Source organism: Vigna angularis, chromosome 3, assembly GCF_016808095.1.
Source record: "Vigna angularis cultivar LongXiaoDou No.4 chromosome 3, ASM1680809v1, whole genome shotgun sequence".
In the NCBI taxonomy this organism is placed as follows: Eukaryota; Viridiplantae; Streptophyta; class Magnoliopsida; order Fabales; family Fabaceae; genus Vigna; species Vigna angularis.
In genome coordinates, this window is record NC_068972.1 from 38,790,313 (window position 1) to 38,813,161 (window position 22,849).

General features: G+C 28.4%; 1 protein-coding gene across 2 annotated transcripts; it reads left to right on the forward strand.

The window, feature by feature from the left end:
• The first annotated feature begins 12,182 nt into the window (after positions 1–12,182).
• LOC108324312 (carboxyl-terminal-processing peptidase 3, chloroplastic) lies at positions 12,183–17,584 on the forward strand. Of its 2 annotated transcripts, none has more exons than XM_017557233.2 (12): positions 12,183–12,649; positions 13,311–13,392; positions 13,514–13,644; positions 13,876–13,962; positions 14,350–14,428; positions 14,800–14,879; positions 15,155–15,190; positions 15,337–15,456; positions 15,661–15,747; positions 15,859–16,008; positions 16,504–16,611; positions 17,127–17,584. In XM_017557233.2, exons 1-12 carry the CDS (start codon positions 12,359–12,361, stop codon positions 17,379–17,381), a joined length of 1,506 nt encoding a protein of 501 aa, XP_017412722.1. In that variant the 5' UTR covers positions 12,183–12,358; the 3' UTR covers positions 17,382–17,584. The 2 variants fall into 2 exon arrangements, with proteins under 2 accessions (XP_017412722.1, XP_052731293.1); XM_052875333.1 differs by having other exon boundaries at positions 12,511–12,649; positions 13,321–13,392.
• Positions 17,585–22,849: the final 5,265 nt, after the last annotated feature.

The window sequence follows — 22,849 nt, forward strand, 5'->3', positions numbered from 1 at the left end:
TACTATATATTTTAAAAAAATTTGTTTTTATTCTCTTTGATTCTGATTTTAATTTTTTAGAAATTTTTGTTTTGCTAAAACATTTTTCTCTCAATCATTCAACTAATTCATTGGAAAAAATTTCAGATTTAAAAAATTCAGATTTCCAACTAAATTTTATCTTATTATATCCTTATTTATATTTTTTTTCTATATATGCAATTATGTTCAATAATGAATTACATCATTTCTACAACATAGGTTTAAACATTTTTAGTTCTTTTTAATACTTTTATTTGTTGTGTTTTTTATCATGTAAAATATTTGTTTTACAATTTTATATAATTTTATTTTATCACTGCAATTTCATTTATCATAATATAATATTTTAAATTTGAATTATTATTTGTTCAATATTCTTTCTATATGTAATTTTGTTAAGTAGTGTATTATATAATCTTTATTAATATATAAAAATAGATTTGAATACAATAGAGAGAGAAAGTAAAGAAACATTTGAAATATTTTTAAACGTAAATTTTTTTTTATATATTTCAAAAATATTTTTAATTTTATCAACTTTATTTCATTAATATTGTCAAAATTAATAAATATTTTGGTTGTTATGAAATTTAATTTATATAATTGATTAGAATTTTATATAATTTTTTAAAATTTGTATAACTATTATTTACTTTTAAATATTTTATTTCTAAATACTTATGTTGAATATGTTGTTTTGATATTAAATAATATCATATTATTTTTTTCGTATTTTTTTTTATAAAAGTTAATTAATTAATATTAAAACAGTGAAAAAAATATGATGAATATGCACGAATAGGTGAAAATGAAATTGTGACAGAAGTTTTGTACACAATAAATATGGATATGTGATGAATAGATGTGATAATGAAGTTGGTCTCTATACAACCATTTTGCACTAGTGTTTTTCAATTCAATGTAAAAATACGAAAAAATCAACATTAAAAATGATTGATGATATTTTTGTAAATAAATGTTCAATTTTAACGTAGAAATTTATACTTTTTCGACATTATATGGTAATTAGACGTCAAAATTTTCAACTTTTGACGTCATATTGGATAAGTTTCATGAAAATGTTTAGCATGAAAGTGAACATCTATCCACAGACGTTGAATATCCTAGTTTCAGACGTCAAAGAGGTATAAGACATTGTAGTTTGAAGTTTATCAACGTCATATATATTGTAATTATTTTCTACAAGCAGCGCCACCACATTATTTCATCCTGGTTTCTCTTTTGCTTGAACCAGGGACTTCGTGCACAAGTGTAAGGAAGAAAAAAGGTAAGTTTTGTGTAATTTCCCTTAACGAAAGTATTTTCGTTGCCTTTGTTTAGATATTTCTTGACTTTTTGTTGATTGATATCGCTTTTTCATTTAGCACTGACGTCCTGAACGTGAGTTCAAACTTTACCACTTTCAAGGAAACAAATTGCTTTGTCCACGAGTGCAAGGAAGAGTAAAGATGGTTTCTTGTATGTGTTTCAGCTACCTTGGTTGCCAATTTGTTTGTGTTTTGATGGATTCATTTCGTGTTTTCGTTCTCCATATTGAAGCTCCACCACAATGACCACCCTAGGCGCGTTCTCCTTTTTCTCTCACCGGCGACATCACTCTATTATGACAGCAAACCCTCCTTCTTGGTTAGTTTTGGGATTTTGATGAATTTTCATTTTTAAGATATTGGCATTGTTGAACTTATTTGTTGTATATGGTATTTGTTATATTTTGTCTACTTCTCCTAGTCATACACCATGTACATCCAAACATAGGATAAACAAAGTATATTCAAAAGAATTTCAAATGATCTGAAAATTTGTTCAAAGCACCAAAAAATTATGAAAAGCCCCCACAAAAAAGTTCATATCAAAAATCAAAGTTTATACTAAATATTTTTGCAAAGTTTGAAAAAAAGAAGAAAAAACAAAAAATAAATTGACAAAAAATAGAAAATGGCCTTTTTCTTTAAAATTTGGAAGGAACAACTGGCTGCACGGACTGCCACAACCTTGAAATTTTTCCATCCCAAATTGATATATAAGAATGTTAAATATGTTAACCGGATCAAAAGTTATGGTCGTTTAAAGATCTACAACAACTAACTTTCCAAATAATTTTTAAATTTCATATGGACCCAAAATAATGGTTCCTAGGATTTTTTCCCTAAAATAGAGGTTCAAAGAAGTGGTAAAAAAATTCAACCAAAAATAATAACAATATGTATCAAAACCAAAAATCACAAGTAAATAGTTAGTATACACTACTCACTATATCATTCACTACTACTATTGTAACATAACTACTATGGCTGATGGTGCATACAAATTTGTGCTAGTCACATAATCTGTGCTAGCCACATTCCCATGACTTTTATGTTTTTCAGGTTTTTACTTGTGATAGCTTTAGTTTATAGTTTTGATTAGTTCGTACAAATTTAAAAATAAGTTTTGAATACATGAAATGTAAAACTGAACTACATTTGTTTGTTTTTTACTTTTCAGATTTGATAAAAATATAAAAATGAATTATTTATTAAACAAAACAAAGGAGGAAGGAGGTCAAAAAATGTACTTTCTGACATTAATTAACATCATAAATAGTCATTTTCAACATTAATTAACATCCAAAATGATATTTTTTTTACCTCAATCAATAACTCTTGTTATGATGTCGATATTTAGACAAACCTCAAAAGTCGTAAATAATATATGTTTGTATTAGAGTTGTTATGTTTATGTGCATGTAGATTAAGTGGAATTTTGAAATCAAATTATACCAAAATCATTTTGTCTACACTTTAGCAGTGATCGTCTTACCCTAGTTACACGTATACTTAAACATCTTTTATCTATGAAGAAAAGTGTGACAAGAATTACACTGCACATTTTTAACCCTAAACAAAGTAAAAGGATAAGATAAGCATATCAGAAAAGCTATCAACTACACCTAAAGTAGGGACAATACAAATAAAGACCATACTTTTTGTCCTCTAATTCATGTTTTAGGGTAGCCACTTCCTTGACATAAGGAATAGCTTTCTTCACACATTGGGTTAAGTGCTTTCTGTTTTTGTCAAAATTTATGCCTCAAGCTTCTCTCAACTTATTCTCCAAAATATCATTTCCACTGGTTTTTTCTGTGGTTAGATTGTGCAGGAAACATGTATGGTCCATAATAACCTTTCTTACCACTGATTGTTATGGCAATCAACTATGTCATGGTTTCATGATATTACACTAAACATGATAAGTGTCCAAAACCAATGATACTAATATTATAGTCAAGGAATGATGCATAAAACCCATTTACCACTAAAACATGATGAGTGTTATGGTATGGTAAAAAAACACAGAAATAAATTAAAAAGTGTTATTCTTTACATTTTCATGATTTTAAAGCTTCTAACTACAATTGGTAGTAGAAAGTTTGTAAACAAAACTAAATATAAGCTTCTTACCATCGTTATATAAGAAAAGATTAAATATTCATGCTATTTTTTTTCAGTATTCTAGATCCCATTTATATTTGAGTTTTTAGGTAATGTGATATTAAGCAAATGTTCATATGATTCATTTTACATTAAAAATTAATTTTAATATTGTGAATTGAAGTTTTAAATAATAAATGAGCTTTGAAGTGTTGGTAAAGTTAAAATATCAAAATTTATAATGATGTTTAAAATAAGCTTATTGGGAAATTATTTAAGTAATAGGGTAAAAATAATTATATGCTGAAATTTATTATGAGAGGCATTAGTTTTGTTTAATTTTTTGCATTTCTGTAAGTAATGATTATTTTTATTTGTTAGAATATTATAAAAAAATATTCCCGACAATAAAAAAAACGAGTAAATTATGTTCCCATAGATGTAAGGAAAGATATTTTCTAATATCTGTTATAACTTCTGTTTTTTACTTTAATTAATTTTGATTTGAAAAATATTCTAAAGAACTTGAAGAGTTAATCCATAATTATTTTTTAAATATGTACAGGAATAATTTTCAAAGACAGTTTTTCCATAAATTACGTTTCCAAAAATATAAACGATAACTTGAAACAAACCTCCATGTACAAATTTAATCAAAACTTATTTTACAAAATTAGTTTCATTCAAAACCAATTTCACGCACACTCATTTAAACACAAAGTTCATTTTCTCCCGTGATTCTCTTTGTACGTGTGGTGTAATAAAAATTGCATGCTTATTTAATAAGGTCTGTTAATTTTTCTTTTTAAATGTCATTTTGCTAAATCAGACATGGATATGTTTTTACTGATAAAAAATTTACGTTTCTAATGAATATTATGTATGCAATCAGGGATGATAAAATATATATATATATATATATATATGAGTAAAATATGTAATAAATATTAAATAAATATCTTTAATAGAAATATGAAAATAAAATTATAAAAAGGTTAATTATATTTTTAGTTTCTAAAATTTTATAAGATTATATAATTATAAAATTATAAAATCACATGTGCTGACAATTAGTATGTAATATAAGATAACTATATCATCCAACAAACAATCACACAATTTAATTAATAGAAAAATTAAATAACATGGAACTTAATTTAAAAAATTACTCAGTAAACCAAAATTTAACGCCAACTCAATTGAAAGTTTTAACCATGAACTTAAAAGTTAATTAGGCCTAAATAATTTGATGTTAAAAGAATGATTGATTATTTAATACAACCTCTTGATAAGAACAATGAAAGCATATGTATCCAATTGGGAGGGAGGGAGCACTCAGTAAAATCTCTTTTACATTGGTGATGGACCAATGATATGTTAAAGACATATTAGTAAAAGGTAATGATTTTGATTGCATGACTAAATGTGAATAATATTATAAGAAAATATAAATTTAATTTTAAAATATTAGTTTTGGTTAAATTATGAGGTAATAATAAAATATTAATTTAAAAAAATTAAAAATTGTGAAATTTTTAATCTTTTTTAATAAATAAGTATAGGAGTAATTGACTAAGTCCATACTAATAATTTATTTAATATTAAACCTTAATAGAGTCAGCTCAATCAACACTAATTTAGTTTCCTTAATTTTAGGTGTTAATAAAATTAATTAAACCAGCTCTAATTTAATCATTTATATTTTGTTTTTGTTGATGTTGTAGGGAAATGTTATTTTTAGGTTACTTTTAATTAAGATTGATCAAACTAACACAAATTAAAATAATATTATAAATAAAATTTATTTAGTATCAATTTTAAAAATCAAATATTTATGATTTTATTGTCAATGCCATGCATATCCAACACTAATAATCATATAAGTTGATTTTTGCTTGTCAGCATGCACTTTTGTCCGACACCAGTGAAGATGCTAACGTATTACTTTGTAATTTATATATATATATATATATATATATATATATATATATATATATATATATATATATATATTTGTTTGTTTTAACTATAACATAGTATACATGTAACATTTAAAATAGTATGTTTTATCCTTTTCAACAAAACACTTATAATCATATTTATGATCAAGAAAAAATGGAAATCAAATCTTAATATGTATGCTTAAGAAATATAATTATTTGCCAAGACCATACTACTACACAATGCCACTATGATTCGCAATGGTCGTTTATATTCGTAATATTTATTTATATTAAAAGATTACATATTTTTTTCTAACTGTTAAAATCTAAAGTAGTTTAATGAGAAAATGCTAAGATTCCTTTATGACCGGATGAAAGAGGTTTACAAGAAAAAGACATACCCAAAAGTAAAGTACTGCTTCAATGCTCTTTCTCCTAGCTGGGGTCCATTTATGTTATACACCAAAATTGAAATATATAATATTATTCACTTGGTATTGTGATAATATTGCAATAAAATACGTACGCTAAGATGTTAATTAGGTTTTTAGTTTGAATAAGAACACGTCACACTATCTTTAATATAAAATTTTAAATAATGATATGTATATACATTTTTATATTTCACACAGGTATAAGCGTAAAATGATTATAAATAAATAAAAAAATAATAATAAAAAAGTATTAAATAAACGTAAAATATTTATGTGTGTCAAAATATTATTTTTTTAATTTTAAATTTGATACTTCTGTTAAATAATTTTAAAAGATTATTATTATTTATGATTCTTAATTATAATGTTGTGTACCTAATTAATTACATTTTTTTTTCAAAACTATAGAAATTTTAAGTCATTACTACATATTATCTGTGGTTATATAAATTTTAAAAAATATATATGATTGAATATATGCAAATGACAAAAAGTTTCTGTCTGCCTTATCTTTTTGTTCATAAAGATAATTGAGGTGATGTTCCTGTTTTCATTTCATGTTACAACGAAACCTTTGCTTGTCATTCCTCAGCTCAACCTTCATGTTATTCCTCACTTGTTCAGTGTACTTTGTCGCCCATTCTCTACCACTTTAGTTAGGTTAATCCAAATCTTTATTCCACAACTCATATTTTTATTTTGTTTCTCCATTCTTATCATGTTATCACACATTATATCTTAATCAAAGCAACTTAAATTAATATAAGTTCTAGATATTTATGCCATGAATCAACATGTGAGGTTGAATTACTTTTAAATTCTCTCCTTAAATACTATTAAAGTCATATTAAAAAGTTTATTTTATCAAGATTTATTAAAATAGTTGTGTTATTATTATTAAGAATGTTTGATCATTTTCGAATAATTAATCTTATATTTAAGATCTTTTTTATTCCTTGACTTAAGGAATTATTTTATATATTACATTGATTAATGATATAACTAAACCATAGTATATAAATATGATATAAAACTCATTTTATAAATTAAATTTTTTGATATTATGATAGATATAAACTCATCTACTAAACTAATATCTATATGTTTTCATCTCTTCCTTGTGTGAGTTTATTCCTCAATATTTGAAATATGGTTTTATTTTGATGAGAATCCATAGGTTTGAAAGAAATTAAGTTGTGAAAGGTAATTGGAAAAGGGTGTAAACAATAGAGAGTGGGGGGTCCCTCCTCTTCCCAATAAAGTGAAAATGGCACTCTCATATCTTTCTTTCTTTTAACACATTTTTGCTTTCCAACCTTACAATACAATCTCTCTGTGCCTCTTATACGTACCACCACTTCTAACCCTTCGTCTTCCTTTTCATAACATCACCTATCATTTATAACTAATTTTAGAAAAAAATAATTAAATATCAATTTATAAACTAGAAGTTATTGATATGTAACATAATTTCTATTTATTAATAAAAAATTATATATATCTTTACCCTGGTCCAATGGTATGGTTTCTTGAATGGATGAACCCCTTTTTTTTCTCTATGGCTTTTGCTTTTACATGCTCCACAGGTGAAGGTGTCTTTATCTTGCTCTTTCCCATACCCATTGAATAAATCTTTGAGCACCAATCAAAGGCTTAACTTTTTCTCCCCTTACGATGGAAAGTGGAGTAAACATGTAGCTTTAAATTACTCCCAACTGAATGACTTACACTAAATTTTTGACATTTACAAGGGCCTTGTTTTCTGGAGTTGCAGTCCCAAAGCCATCAATTTAAAACTGACATTCTCTTTGGGAATCAACTGTATATATCTATGGAAATTAGTGAATTGCAAGTTCTTTCATTTCAATCACAATCCCTGACATCAACTGGTTCTTAGTGGGATGTCTAGGGAATTTATGTGCCACCTTTAATGACAACCATAAATGCTCGTTTAGGAAATGGTCGCTTTCTTACCTTAAATGCCTTAGCATTGGATAATTGTGGGTATTTCCTCCATAGCAAATTAGCTCTTCGATTCATTGTGGTTTTTAACACCTCCGATGTAAAGTGAGGATTGCATTTATAAGTTTGTCTTATATTTAATCTTTACTTTATGTAAAATCTCAAATATCTCTTAAAATATATACATTTCGAATTTGAGACTAAACATTAATAGTAATCTGATTACAGTCAAATAATAGATGATATGATACACTCAACAAATAACAAATCTTTCAATAATAAATAATATAATATAGATCACAAACAACAAACTTCGTTATGATAGACTCTAAGTCATTATGTTAAAAGATGAACTTTAAACTTAATTTATTCCTACAAAATTAGTTTATAAGGTAAGGTCTATGTTCATTTATATATTATAAACTCACCTTATCTTTAATTAATGTGAATAGATTGAAAAAATTAACCATCTCTAAGATATGAGTTGCCAAAGAAAACCTATCACCACTTTTAATATATAAAATTTTAAGACTTAATATTTATAGGTTTTGTTTTGATTGTATACCACTTAACTTTTTTATTTGGTATTCTATGGGAGATTTTTCACATTAATTGACATGCATTATACATATGGGGTGTGTGACTAAAGCCAACAATCCAGTGACTGTGAATGTGATGTGTTTGTGTGTTGATAAGGAACTTAGGGTGTGTGAAACTTTTATAGGGTTACAGAAGTAGGGGTGAAAAGGAATTAATTTCATTATAAATTTGCATGCATATATAATGATGTGTGTGATTATATTTTACTCCATGATATAAGGGTATCAAGGGAAAGGGGTATGAAAAGTAGTTACAATATCTGGTAATTGTGTGGGGTTACTTTCTTTGTTCTTGATAGGAAACATATGTGTCCCCACTCTGATATGGAGTATGATGTTTCTGTCTAAATATCTACATGGACTTCATCCATTTTCATGGAGAGACTGTTTATACAGTTTACAGTTGCTACAGGAATTTGGTTGTGGAAATTTGGGAAATGTAAACTTATTTTTCTATTTGCAGTAACTTATCATGCTGAAGAATTTAGAGGTTTGGCTCCATATTCTATGAGTAACATCATGTTGAAGCTATGAGATTTAGTTTTTATCCAGATATGGAAAAAGTTATTTGGTATTTTTAACTACTGTTTGTGTATGGTCCAAACCAATTAAGTGATACTATTCAATTTTTTTTATTATTTTAAAGAAAATTAATGACATTTGATTTTATCATGTAGATGTAGATAATAGTGTTAGTGTCTGATAATTTCATGCGAATATTGAAATGAAATGCATGTCTTCTGCATAAAAAGAATGTCAAATACATGCACCGCATATAAAAGGTTTCATTTTCTCCATAGATTATTCGAAAATTAAAAATAATTATTTTACATTCTAGATGATTGAAAAACTTTCAAATCATATAATTTAAAAATAATTTTTTATTTATAAATGGTACATCTAAAAAGCACAAAATGGGAAGTCTTTTTTTATATAAAGGTTCAGAAAGAAACGTATTTTTTATATGGAGATGCAGAAAGAAAGAAATGGAGGTGTAGCAAGAAACTGCCTGCTTGTGACGTATATGGGCGAGGTGAGGAAATGGATTGGGCCTCCCTGAACCTATACATGGTTTGGAACGTTTTTTTCTTCCACTACTCTCATAAATTTAAAATAATTATATTTTAAATTACATAATTTAAAATTATATCTCATATTATATTATATTAAAGTAAATAATCTTATTTTAAATTTTATAATTCTTAATATTATTCTAACTTATATAACTTACAATTATATTTTGAATTATAATTATGTAATTATGTTCAAAATTACATAATTTAAAATTTAGTTGGAATTACGAAACTCAAACGGTAATTCCATAATTTAAAATATATTTTGAATATATTATATGACAATGAGACCAAAAGGATATGATTTTTTATTTTATTTCATTTCCAAAATTGAATTCATTCTGACACATCTTTATATTCAATTGCTATAAAATTTGTATTTCATTTTTATTTTCAAGTGAATGTGTTCTTAATTGTTTTCTATATGTTAATATCAATAAATTAATTTTTATAAAAAATAAGATATAAAAAAATATTATCATTAAATATTAAATATTAAATATTAAAATGATGTATTTACATTTTTTAATGTCAAATTTTAAAAATAAATTATAATTGCATCAAAGAGTAAACAATTACAAAAATAAAATTTTATAACCATCAAAACATCTATCAATTTTTTAAACATGAAACAAAGTTGATAAAATTGAAAAAATATTTAAATTTAAAAATATTTCAAATATTTTATTACTTCTCCTCTACGAATTATAATGAAATATCTTTCTCTCTATATGTAAAAATATTATAAAATACCACTTAAATAAAACACATGAAATAAAATATTAAACTAATAATAATTTAAATTTAAATATAAATCTTTTATCTTTTGAATTTTATTACAATAACATTAAACTATTATATTATAATAAATAATACGTCTTTATATAATTGTAATAGTAAAATTACACTTACAATAATGAATTAAAAAATAAAAATAACTATACAAAAATAATTAAAATAATATTCTATATGATAAAAGTAAATAACAAATAAAAGATTAAAAAGAAGTAAAAGTAATCCGATGTGTACCCTAAAAGTATATAATAAGATAGAAAGTAATTTAAAGATATATGAAAAACTTTTAACTATTGAATCAAACTCTTGAGAAATAAAAAAAAATTATTTTAACAAAATAGAAAAAAAAATTATGAAATAAGTATAAAAAAGAATACAGAAGATAAATGTTTTTATTACCCATTGAGTGAAAGACCTATGCGATTGAACGTTTGAAATTTAGAGTAAAAAATAAACAATAAATAAAAATATTTAAAAAGTAGAAATAATCAATGTGATACTAGAGACTATTTCATTAATTGAAATTCATAATACACTATTTGAATAAATTCCTACAAAGAAAAAGAATGTATGATCAAGATTATGATAAGAGGAAAAGTACGTACAAGAAGTCAAATAAAATTTGTAGCGAAAGGAAGAAAAAATTATGAACTACATACTAAGAAAATAGGCTTAAATACTAATTCAGTCTATATTAAATTTATTCAATATAATCAGTTTTTTTTAGCTAATAAAGTCCTAATATTTATTAGTTTTTGTCAATTTAATTATTTTTTATAAAATCGTCTAAATAGTTAACAATATGTGTAGCTAATAAAGTCCTAATATTTATTAATTTTTGTCAATTTAATTATTTTTTATAAAGCCGTCTAAATAGTTAACAATATGTGAATAAGTATCTCAGGTATCAATTCGTAATTTCTTTATTGTTTTAAAATTTGTTTAACCTTAATTAAGAAATTTGTTCACGTGTATAAGTCAATATCGTTACAATAGTCATCAAAATTGACAAAAATTGTGTCAAATTTTGGTCAGAAATACATGTGTTTTTTTATACAACCAATTTTCTCTCCTCAAATAGTTATTATTTAATCATTCTAGAATAATCCTCAAATATATGTTTTTACAATTTTAGTAAGTATCTTCTCTTTTGGTTAAGAAATATTATTCGAGTGACTATGTCTCACTTTGTTTGAAAAAAAAAAGTCACTCAAGCAAAAATATCTTAGTCAAATGAAATATTTCTAGTTTTACTTTTTATGTGTATGCATGTATTAATCTCTATGTCTATGCGTGTCTTATATGAAAATAATAAAAATAATGATAATAAAAATTGACTTAATTACTCAATGTTTAGGCGTAATGAAAAAAAAAAAAAGAAAAATAGCATAAACAAAGAAAAAAGAGATAAAATGATAGCATAGAAAGAAAGAAAAAAGAAATAAAATTATAACAATATTTCAATATTAAATTAAACTTTTTATACAAAAAAAGACAAAAGGTAAACATTAAATAAGCTAGTTATTATCTAGGTTAAACATTTTTCTGTTTAACTCAATGTTATATTGAGTTTTTAAGTTGCATTAAAAAATTAATTTTAATTTTAAATATAATGATCTAATTAAAATATTATTTTATTTACAACATATAATTATTATGTTATCAAATAAATCTTTTCATAAATTTACAGTTTAGTCGAATCTAACTTATTTCACAAACTAAATATACCGAAAACAAATAACACAATTGAATTTAAATAAAAATACTTGTTAGCAAAAGTGCTTCGTTTTTCATATTTTTGAGACATCATAGTCACAGCAAAGACAGTCAAGAACATTGTATAATACAGAAATGTTTGGTCCTGTCTACGTGTACTCTTGTAATAAAATAAAAACAAGAAAGAGTTGATTTTTCTGAAACTGAGATACGTACACGCATGCTCAGAGGATCTACCATCAAAGCACAGCCACAACCCAGAAAGATTCAAGTGGGTCCCACACCCAAAAATAACTTAACGGCCACCACCACCAACACCAACACCGATCCAACACTTTCTTTCTAACATTACCATTCCTGCAAACAAATTTTAACAAAAGGAAAATGAAGAATCTTTCTCAGAATTTCGATGTCAGAGCCAAGATTCCGTTAAAACTGGGCAAACCCACTTGGGAAGTTTTGTTTCCCCGTAGGTTGTGGTTTCCGACGTGGACATGCGAGGAGAAGAAGTTGAAGGCGAAGTGCTGTGGGAGAGAGGGGTGGATTGAGTCTGCAGGGAAAAGCGCGTTTGGGTTTGGCGTTTCCGCCGCGCTTTTCTGCTCTGTGTTCAGCCACTCCCCCGCGGCGCTGGCGGAGTCCCTCACCGTCGCTTTTCCCGTTTCACGGGCGCCTGAGGTCATTCAATCTTATAATTTTTTACAAATTGTAATAGTTTTTTATTATATATACCTGTCATAGTAATAGTAATAATCTTTTTTAACTACATTAGCTACTTTTTTACTGTTATAAAAAGTATGAAAGGACTTTTTTTTCACTGGTAATTGTTAAAAAGATTTAGTAAAATTTGAATTAAGTTTGTGTTTATTTTTTCATTTTGAATGTCGTTAGACTACATTTTGAAATGAAAGCAAAAATTTGAAATAATAGAAAATTAGGATATATTATTATATAAAGAATAGTAATTATTAGGCATATAATTAAAACTATTAACAATGGTTGACATAATAAAGAGATTAAAACAAATGTTTTTCAAAATATAAAAATTAAAAAAGATTCATGTTTAATTTAGAAAAAATAAGCATGTTCTTAAAATGTGCCAAATTTGTATGTATTTTAATGTACAAAAATTAAAAACAATGATAACCATAACTTTTTAACTTATTTAAAGTGTATTTTTTTTTTATGAAAATTGGTATTATAAATTATTTAATTAATATTTTTAAAATATTTGTTTGGTTAGTAAAGTCTAAATATAACTTTATTTTTATTTAAAAATTCGTATAAAGTGATAACTTCAACATGAACAGTACTGAGTGGAAAAAGGTTTGTTTGGTAGGTAAATGCAGTTCAAAGAACTCTTGTGGAGGCATGGGGTTTAATTCGAGAAACATTTGTTGATCCTACATTTAATCATCAAGGTATTATTTCTCATCACTTTACCTTTTCCTTCATGATTATTTTCACTCAAAGGATTGCATAAATATATATATTTATATTATTATTTGCATGGATCAGTAATAACAGACAGTGTTTTTGCAGATTGGGATTTGAAGTTGCAGCAAACCATGGTGGAAATGTTTCCCCTGAACTCAGCTGATGCTGCATACACAAAAATCCGTGGAATGCTTTCTACCCTTGGAGATCCTTTCACTCGAATTATTAGCCCAAAGGTATTATAACTATTATTTCAACTTTCAGGATTACTAATATTCCTTTTTCAAAACATATAAAAAGAATTATAATATACCAATATCATTGTATCAGAAGTCCAATTTATAGTAATTTATGATGCCTATTCTGGTGTATTGCTTCCATATGAAATAGACTGTATTCATGAATCAACAAGTCTATTTAAAAGTCTTTTTTAGTTGTTAATGTTTAACAGTGGTTTCTACTTACAGGAATACCAAGGGTTTAGAATTGGAAGTGATGGGAACTTACAAGGAGTGGGCCTCTTCATAAATGTTGAACCAAGAACAGGACACTTGGTCAGTGACTTGCAAAGAAAACTTTCTTCAATTTTTATTCTAATTGTGCATTTAATTAGATATTGACCCCTACCCCTTTGACAGTTTTTAATTTCAATTTCCCATTTGAAGTTATAGTTTAATTTGATATGTAAAGGTTATTACATTGTCATATAATTGACAATTATTCACTTCAATAAGTAATATGGAAGTCATATTTAGAATGATTTTTAACTCATTGAGAACATAACAATCTCGATATTGATAGTGTGACGAAATTAAACTCCAAAGGTTATTGGCAGCAACATTAATTATATATCAGTCATGTAACAATAACTATATCTCAAGATCACCTGATAATGAACCTGTATTGATATTCCTAATTACTTATTTTAATTGAAATCACAGATTGTATTGTCTTGCATAGATGGCAGTCCAGCTGCTCGTGCTGGTATACATCAAGGAGATGAATTGATTGAGATAAATGGTATTGATCATGTATATGTATTTTTCTTCTTGTATATGAAGCTGTTAGCATCTAGTTTTCTGTAGTTTATCATTGAAAACCGTTCATTTCATGAATTTTTCAAAGGTGCTGGAGTTGGCAATGTTAATACTGAATAGATTGAATTGATGTAGATAAAGGTATTATGGAAAATATCATATCTTAGTTTGAGGCATGATATTAACACTATCCCGAGTCTCTTCCTGAAGTCCTCAAAACAATTTTCTGGTTTGCATGCTTCATGAATTTTCAGCTGGAGGTGTCACTGTCAGATTTTATCAGGAGATAGAGATGTAATCTCTCAGGTGAAGCAGGTGTGATTTTCTTTGTTTGAAAATATTTGGATTGTGCAGGTGAGAGGCTTGATGGCATTGATAGTGAAACTGCAGCACAAAGGCTTAGAGGGAATGCTGGAACCACTGTTACAGTAAAGGTTCATCATGCAACTGTCATACTTCCTTAATATAAGCCTTATTTGAATCAGTGAGCCATGCCTCTTACAAATTTTCATGGACTAACTTTGAAACAATGGATGTTGATTGCTGGATAGAGTTCAATTTTTAGCTATCATTTATTTTTTCCTGAGTGTGGGGGTGATCACAACCTTTATTCATTCAAAAAATAGTACATGAGAGTGCATTAGAAAATAGCTTAACCCTTTAATTCTTCACAAGCTTTCTAGAAACTAATTTAGCAGTTCTTGTGCAGGTTAAAGACTCAGGGACAGGATCTTATATCCGAGAGGTAATGTTGACATTTCAGTGATTATGATACTTCAAATGTTTACTCATTCCTTCAATTTTAGTTTAATTGAACTAGCAAACACTTTCACTTTTAATTGAACTTAAATTCAAAGTATTTTAATTATTTCTGATCTAATATAATTGAAGGTCAAACTTCCCAGGGAGTTAATCAAGCTCTCTCCAATATCAAGTGCTATCATCCCTCATAGATCCCCAGATGGTCATCTCACAAAAACAGGCTATGTGAAATTGTCAGCATTCTCTCAGGTTAGCAAAGAATCAACTATCAAATAACATTTCAATATTTGTATCTGGTATGTGTTAATGAACAACTTTGTTCTTAACCCTTTTTGTTTTTCCAAATTATTTGTGCAAAAACTGAACCAAACCACATAGTTAAAAGAGAAAATATCTAAATCAAATACCAACTTGTTCTCCGTTATACATACTCATCTCGTTCTATACCGACAGACTGCTGCCGAAGACATGAGGAATGCCATTCAGGAACTGGAAAATCAAGGAGTACACTCATACATACTAGATCTTCGCAACAATCCTGTAATTTACTAATTTTTTTTATAGAACTTCCACGTATAGTGTTGTTATCTTTTCTCAGGAATGACGTAACTTGAAAGTGCTTTCCTCCTTTTTCCTAAATTTTTGTTGCAGGGTGGCTTGGTAAAAGCTGGCCTTGATGTTGCACAGATGTGGCTGGATGGAGATGAGACTCTGGTTAACACAATCGATAGAGACGGGAACATGTTGCCGATTAATATGGTCAATGGACATGCTATAACACATGATCCACTTGTGGTGATTGTGAGTACTAATTGTCTGTGCCCTTTTAATTCTACAATCTTTGAGTATGCTACGTAATAGTAACTTCGGTAATTGATGCTATTTGCACATAAAAATATAGCTATTCCTTCTAGTGTATTGCACACATATTGTCATATATTTTCAAGTATGTTGGTGTTAGGCAACACAACTTTTGCTCGGTTGCTTTTATTTAAGTCTGTCCAACAATCAGAACTAACCTTACATGAATCCAATTAACATCCAATTGCATGCGTTTTATGTAATTCCTGTATTTTTTTTCGAACCAAGTTCCGGTGTGAGGAAGGTTCATAATCAACAATCAACAACTCATGATTTCCTGATTCTTTAACCATTCATTCACCTGTGTAACTACATTCAATATCTATCCTTAATTTCTAAACATAAGCCAGACGCATCTTAGTTTTCCATGAGCATTATGATTTCCTTTGCTGACATAACTTGATTGATGAACTGAAATTTTTGTATCCTTAACAGGTCAACGAGGGAAGTGCAAGTGCCAGTGAGATTTTAGCTGGGGCATTACATGATAATGGTCGAGCTATTCTTGTGGGGCATAAAACATTTGGTAAAGGAAAGATTCAGGTACTACTATGATTCGTTTATATAGCTTATATATATGTTTATCATAGAAGGATTTCTTAAGTATTCAAATCTCTTCTAGACAAGATTTCCACAAGCCAAAGCATGAAGCAAGAGTTACTGGTTTGTATTCATGAAGAGGACAAACTACTCCAAATCTTCATATAAGAGTTTTTTTCATTTGTAAAGTCATGTACCATGCAAAATCCAGGCCAATTTTATGGATATTTTAACGATGCTGTTGAAATTATATTAATAAATGTTAACCCTGAATTCTTTGAAACAATGCATAGTCAAAAACCATGGTGCTAAAACTTAGTTTCACTTCAATATCTATTGTAGCAAAAGGTCTGACTAGATTTTCAAGCTGAAACAATTCTAGTTGGAAAACACCAGAAATACTTAAGGAACTATATCTATGTTCTGTGTTTGTTTTTCTATCAAAATCAACTTAGAAGTAAATTGAGCTACTTTTTGACATGCCTTGTCTAATTGGGAATATATGATACTAATTTCAGAGTGTCACTGAGCTTCATGATGGATCAGCCCTGTTTGTCACAGTGGCAAAATATCTATCACCAGCCCTTCATGACATAGATCAGGTTGGGATAACACCAGATGTGCAATGCACAACAGAAATGCTCAATTCAGCCAAGGAGATTTCAAGTTCAACCAAAGACAAGGCCTCAGTTTCATCTCTAGAAGCAGATTCATGCATAATGGTAGCAGAACATGCACTGGATATGGAGGAGTCCAAGGGGACTGCTTCTTGAACAACTTCATTTTCTTTATATCATCACACTTTCTTTCAATGTTTAACAGTTGAAGGAAAAGGTAGCTTAGTGCTGCTGTTTTAGCCAATTCATCAATTTGTACAATAATGTTACATTGGGATCCCCAAGTTATACAAAATAGTGGAACAGATTGTATATATAATTCAATAGAATAGTAGAAAATTTACCTCACAGTTGAAGCATATCTAATCTAGCAAGTATCTCATTACAGGGGCTTGTAAAAGTGAGAAATATTATAAAAAGAGATTTTTTTTATAGATGATAAAGAATATAAAAATAGACATCTAAAATTATTCACTTTGAATTATTAAAAATTAGTTTAATTAACAGAATATTATTTTAATAATGATGTGTAAACATCCTATTAAATGTATTGTTAATTAAAGACGCCTTTGACTCAATAACTTAGATCTTGTGGGTTGCCAGATTTTAATTTTCATATTTAATTTTAAAAGCAAAAGCACATTAAAAAAAATGGAGTTGAAATATTCTCTCACTTCTAAGGCACCTTTACATTTATTATCAAAATCCAAGAAAAAAATGTTTGTAAATTTAATTTTTAGTTTAAAAAAATTACTTCTGTTATTTATATTAATATCTCTAGTTATTGTTGTCATTCCAACCTTCACAGGTGTTATTACATAACTTCTAAGATTGAAGATCCAAATTTATAAAATTGGGTTTGATTACTTATCAAGTTATTATACTTTTGGATAAAGTTGGACTAGTCATCAAAGAAGAATGCTAAAAGAGAGTGACTTTTAAAGAATTTGATAAACTGAAACAATAAAACTCATCAATTACAAGGATTTTAACAATTACATTAATATATCAGCTCACACCAATAGCTGAGTAGAAATTATATGCTGTAGCTGTAGCTCATGATAAAGCTAATCTTACAAAATTCCAACAGATGCAGTACCATTTTCAACAAGCAAGCATAAAGTACATACAAACATATCAATTTTAATCCATAAACAAAGTAAGATTAACCCCAGAAAGTGAAAAGTTCCAGAACCATTGTCTTCCAAATCACTGCAACATGAATGCCACAAGAGAGGCCAACACAGAAGAACACATGATCACCTCAGAAACAGGCAAAGAAAACCCAGCTCCAGCCTCCAATTGCCCAGTGGGAGCAATCCCTGAATCCTGTGCCACAATGTTGGTCACACAAAACATACCCACAATCATCACTGCCATCAAAATTTCAGCAGTGAATCTACCAAAAGGTGCCATTTAAACAGAATATAAAATCTGTATGTTTCAAACGAAATGACTCAAAAGACTGAAGAGATTTGTATTGATTGGCACTGAATTGTTCAAAGGTAGAGCCAAGAGGTGAACTTATATAGGACTTGGGAAAACTTGTTACATCATAAAGTCATGATATTCAAGTTGGTAAAATGGTGCAATAAACATGAACCATTTTGGATGTGTTACTATCCCTTTTTGGTTAAGGCTTTGAAGACCCCTCTAGACCAATCAAAGCCAGTTGGAGAAGGTGGCATAGCATCCTCAAAGAGACCCTTACATCAGAATTATGCAGGAACAATCAGGTAATTACCACTTATGGTACACCCTACACTGCTACACTATTTGAAAAATTACTTAAAATATTTGTTTAAAGTGAAGTAAACAAGAACTGGTTTTGCTTCTACTAATTTTCATTCACTATAGAAAATCAGAAATTTAATGAAAATATTTGGAAACACTTGAGTTTCCCACATGGGTTGGATAACTGACACGTTTGGATTGATGAACATTTTTGTGGTGTTGGTTACTTGGAAGGGAAAAAAGAGTAAAAGGGAATGTGAAAGGGATTACTAGGCAAGCTATCTTTTCTGAATTCATTGCAACTGGTGGGAAATCTCTTTCAACCCAGCTGAAGCACCTTGACATAGCAACGGTTCTGTGATATGATATGTTATGATGGAAAAGGCTTGGTCTTTGGTTTTCATACAGATACCCCTTTTGCGTACAAGAGAGATCAATCAATCTAGAAGTTCAGTTTCATTTGGCAATTCAGAATAAACCAAAGATAGATTTTTCATTTTCTTGCATTATTTGCTTTGTTGACTGAGTTATAAATGTGGCTATTCAGAGATGTAACAAGAAATATCAGAATGACATGGTTTAATTTGAATCGTTATGTATCTACTTTTGAACAGGTTCAATCAAAAACCATTTGAAGTTGGTATGCTGCCAAGTTAATTCAACTTCTTGCTGCGGGGAATTCATATTCTGTTGCAGAAAGTTGAGACGTGAGAACCATCAAGAAGAAAACATGGCTTGTCTATGAACTATGAAGAAATTGAATGATAATAAATAATAAATAATAAAAATTTGGAAAAAATAGTTTAATATTATAAAATATTACCATAAATTGTTGAGTTGAAAGAATATCCAAATAAGTAATTTAGAGAATTCATGAAATAAATTATTTTAGTTATTATAACATGACAGGTATAATTATAATTATTTATATCATATTTAACTAGTTAAATTCGTTAATATCCATTTAAAGGGATTTTCTACATATTTCATATTATAATTTTATTTTCAATTATATTTAAAAATACAAAAATAATAATATACGAAAGTGATTTTCTTTTATTGATGTACACATTTTATGTTTTTGTTCTATTCTTAATTATATATTAAAAATAAAAAATAAATTATTCACGAAAGTTCTTAATTATATATTAAAAATAAAAAATAAATTATTCAGACATGGAAGTGCTTAGACACTTCAACAATATAATACACTGTAAAACAGATAGAGATTGCAAGTGTCTCTTTTCCACTAATAAATATAATAAGCATTTGAATTCATTTAATTAAAATTAAAATAAATTAATAAAAAAAAAATAGAAAGACTAATATTATTTAGCCTCTTAAAGGATTATATTGTTATACTTTAATATTGAACCGACAAATATTATTTGTTACAGAAATTTCAACATTTAATTGAGATACTTATTAGGTAATATATATGAATTGTGAAAAATATAAAATCTTGATCTATCTCTGCTATTATAATGATTTTTTATCTTCATCAACTTTTGTGAGGTGTCGTACGTCATCATAATCAGTGTTGATTATAGTTAACTCAAACCATATGTTTGATACGTATTTGATTTTTTAGGTGTCATAGTATGTCAAACCCAATTACACCTAAAAGGGGAGTGATAAATATCATACGTATTTGATCTCTCTAAAACTCAAGCCTCTAACTTTTCTCTTTCTTTCTTCTAAAAATTCTTCATCTTCTTTCATTTTTTTCTTCAACCAATCGCTGTTTAAGCAAATTAGGAGTCAAGATTATTGTTTTCCACCGATCAAAATCAAGCTTAGAGTTGGTAAGTTCGTCCTTTTCTTAAAAGTATATTTTTGGGCACATGCAAGCCAAGTTTCTGGTTGCATGTGTTCATCAGCTTTTTCTTCTTATTTCTAATCACTTTTCTGGTATTTGGGTTGGTCCGTTATCATAAATTGGAGAACTGTAGGTTCTTGAGATTTTCTGATATTAAGAGCAAATTTCTGAAGTGGTAGAGTTGTTCGGTCCGGTTAAGAGATAAGGGAAGCTAGCTAATTTAATTACTTGGTTTTAATGTATGAAATTGATTTGGATGATTGTGTATGAATGTAAAATTGGATGAATTGGGTGTTCGGTGCTGTTGGTGTGGAGTATTGATGTTGTGTTTATGATGATTTTGTTTTTGCATAATTCTAGTTCAGTGGCCGAGTGAAATTGGTAAGGTTTGGTGTTGATCCTAACTCTGCAGTTATTCTGCAGAATTATGTATTTTGCTGAAGGTCTTTAATTGACCGTTCGACTTCTCTCTGGTGTTGGTTTTAACTGAGTTCTGCTATTGTGGATTCTCAGTTAATGACCGCTCGGTCTAGTGTTGATTTTTAATTTAATATAGCGTTCGGTCTGTCATATACTGTAACTGTTAATGACCGCTCGGTCTCGGTAATGCTCGGTCAGATGCTAGCACTCGGTTTCAGTAGTGTTTGGTGATGCACTAAGCACTCGGTCTCATCATATTACAAAAATTAGGTAACTGAAATTGAAACTAAGAGTGTTCGGTCTAAGCTCGTAGTATTCGGTTTAAGCTCTTAAATTTTGATTACAAACTTTAGTATTTGATTATGTCCAATTATAGATGTTCTATAGTATTCCGTCAATTCTTTGGATTCTGTCTAGTAATTACAGTTCGGTTATAGTCTTTGAATAATGAGAAAATGTTATGTCTCACAATAAGTATTTGGTTCAACTAAAGTGTTTAGCCTAGTTATAACGTTCGACATAAGCCCTAAGTGTTCGGCCTAAGCCTATAGTGATTAGTCTAAGATGATAGTGTTCGGTATGGTCTACTAGTGGTCGGCATTAATCAGTAAGTGTTCGGTCTAATTCAATAGTACTCGGATCAAGCTAATAGCGTTCGGCTCATGCTTGAGTTTCACTCTTTACATGACCGTTTGGTCATGTTCACCATAGGGAAATAATATCCCGTTCTGTCATGTTCATTATAGGGAAATAATATCTCGTTTGGTCATGTTTACCATAGGGAAACAATATCACGTTCGGTCATGTTCGCCATATGGAAACCATATCCCGTACAGTCATGTTCGCAGATAGGAGGTGTTCTACCGTCAGGTTTTGTTCATAATAGGTGTTATATTTCTGAGTCAGTTGGGCTCAATGGTGGTGTTATTTTAGTGTTCGGTTTGAAGTTATTTAAAGGTGTTATGGATGAGGAAATATGTTGTTAATGAAGTATAGTATTTAAAATGTGATATGAAAGGAATAGTATGGATATGAAGAAGTATGATGTGATTTGTATTATATGGATATGAACGAGTGTTTCAAGGAGAAATATCTCAGAAATGGTTATGAAATTGTAAAGTATGAATATGGTCAGACTAAGGTGGCGTTTATCTTGATATTCTAATGGTCACCGAGTCTCAAGTAGAGAATGATGACGCATGTGATGAGAATAGCAGGAGGTCTGGTTGCGTATAGCTTGGGGTTCCAACTATCGGACTAAACTCATGTGTAGACTTGGGTTTCCAGCTACAGTGAGGGATGAAGAGCTAACCTCGTGTGGCGGCTTGGGTTTCCAGTTATGGTAATTCTGATGATTTTCCAGATTACCTTTTCACGAGTGCAAGAATGTCGTAGCTACATAATAATACAGTCCGGACAGTCAAAGTGAAAGTGGTCGGTTATAATATGTTAGTGTGATTTCTGTAGAAGTATGATTGTTTTATGTGTTTGTATGAAATGAATGTTTACATAGTTAATTAAATTACACTAGCTTACCCTTATTTTCCTGTCTTGTCATGTGGTCCGTTCGGTCGTCCTTGTATTTGCAATGATCACCCGGTGGGTGTAAGCAGAAGGTGCAGATGACTCTTTGGAGCAAGCGCTAGAAGAA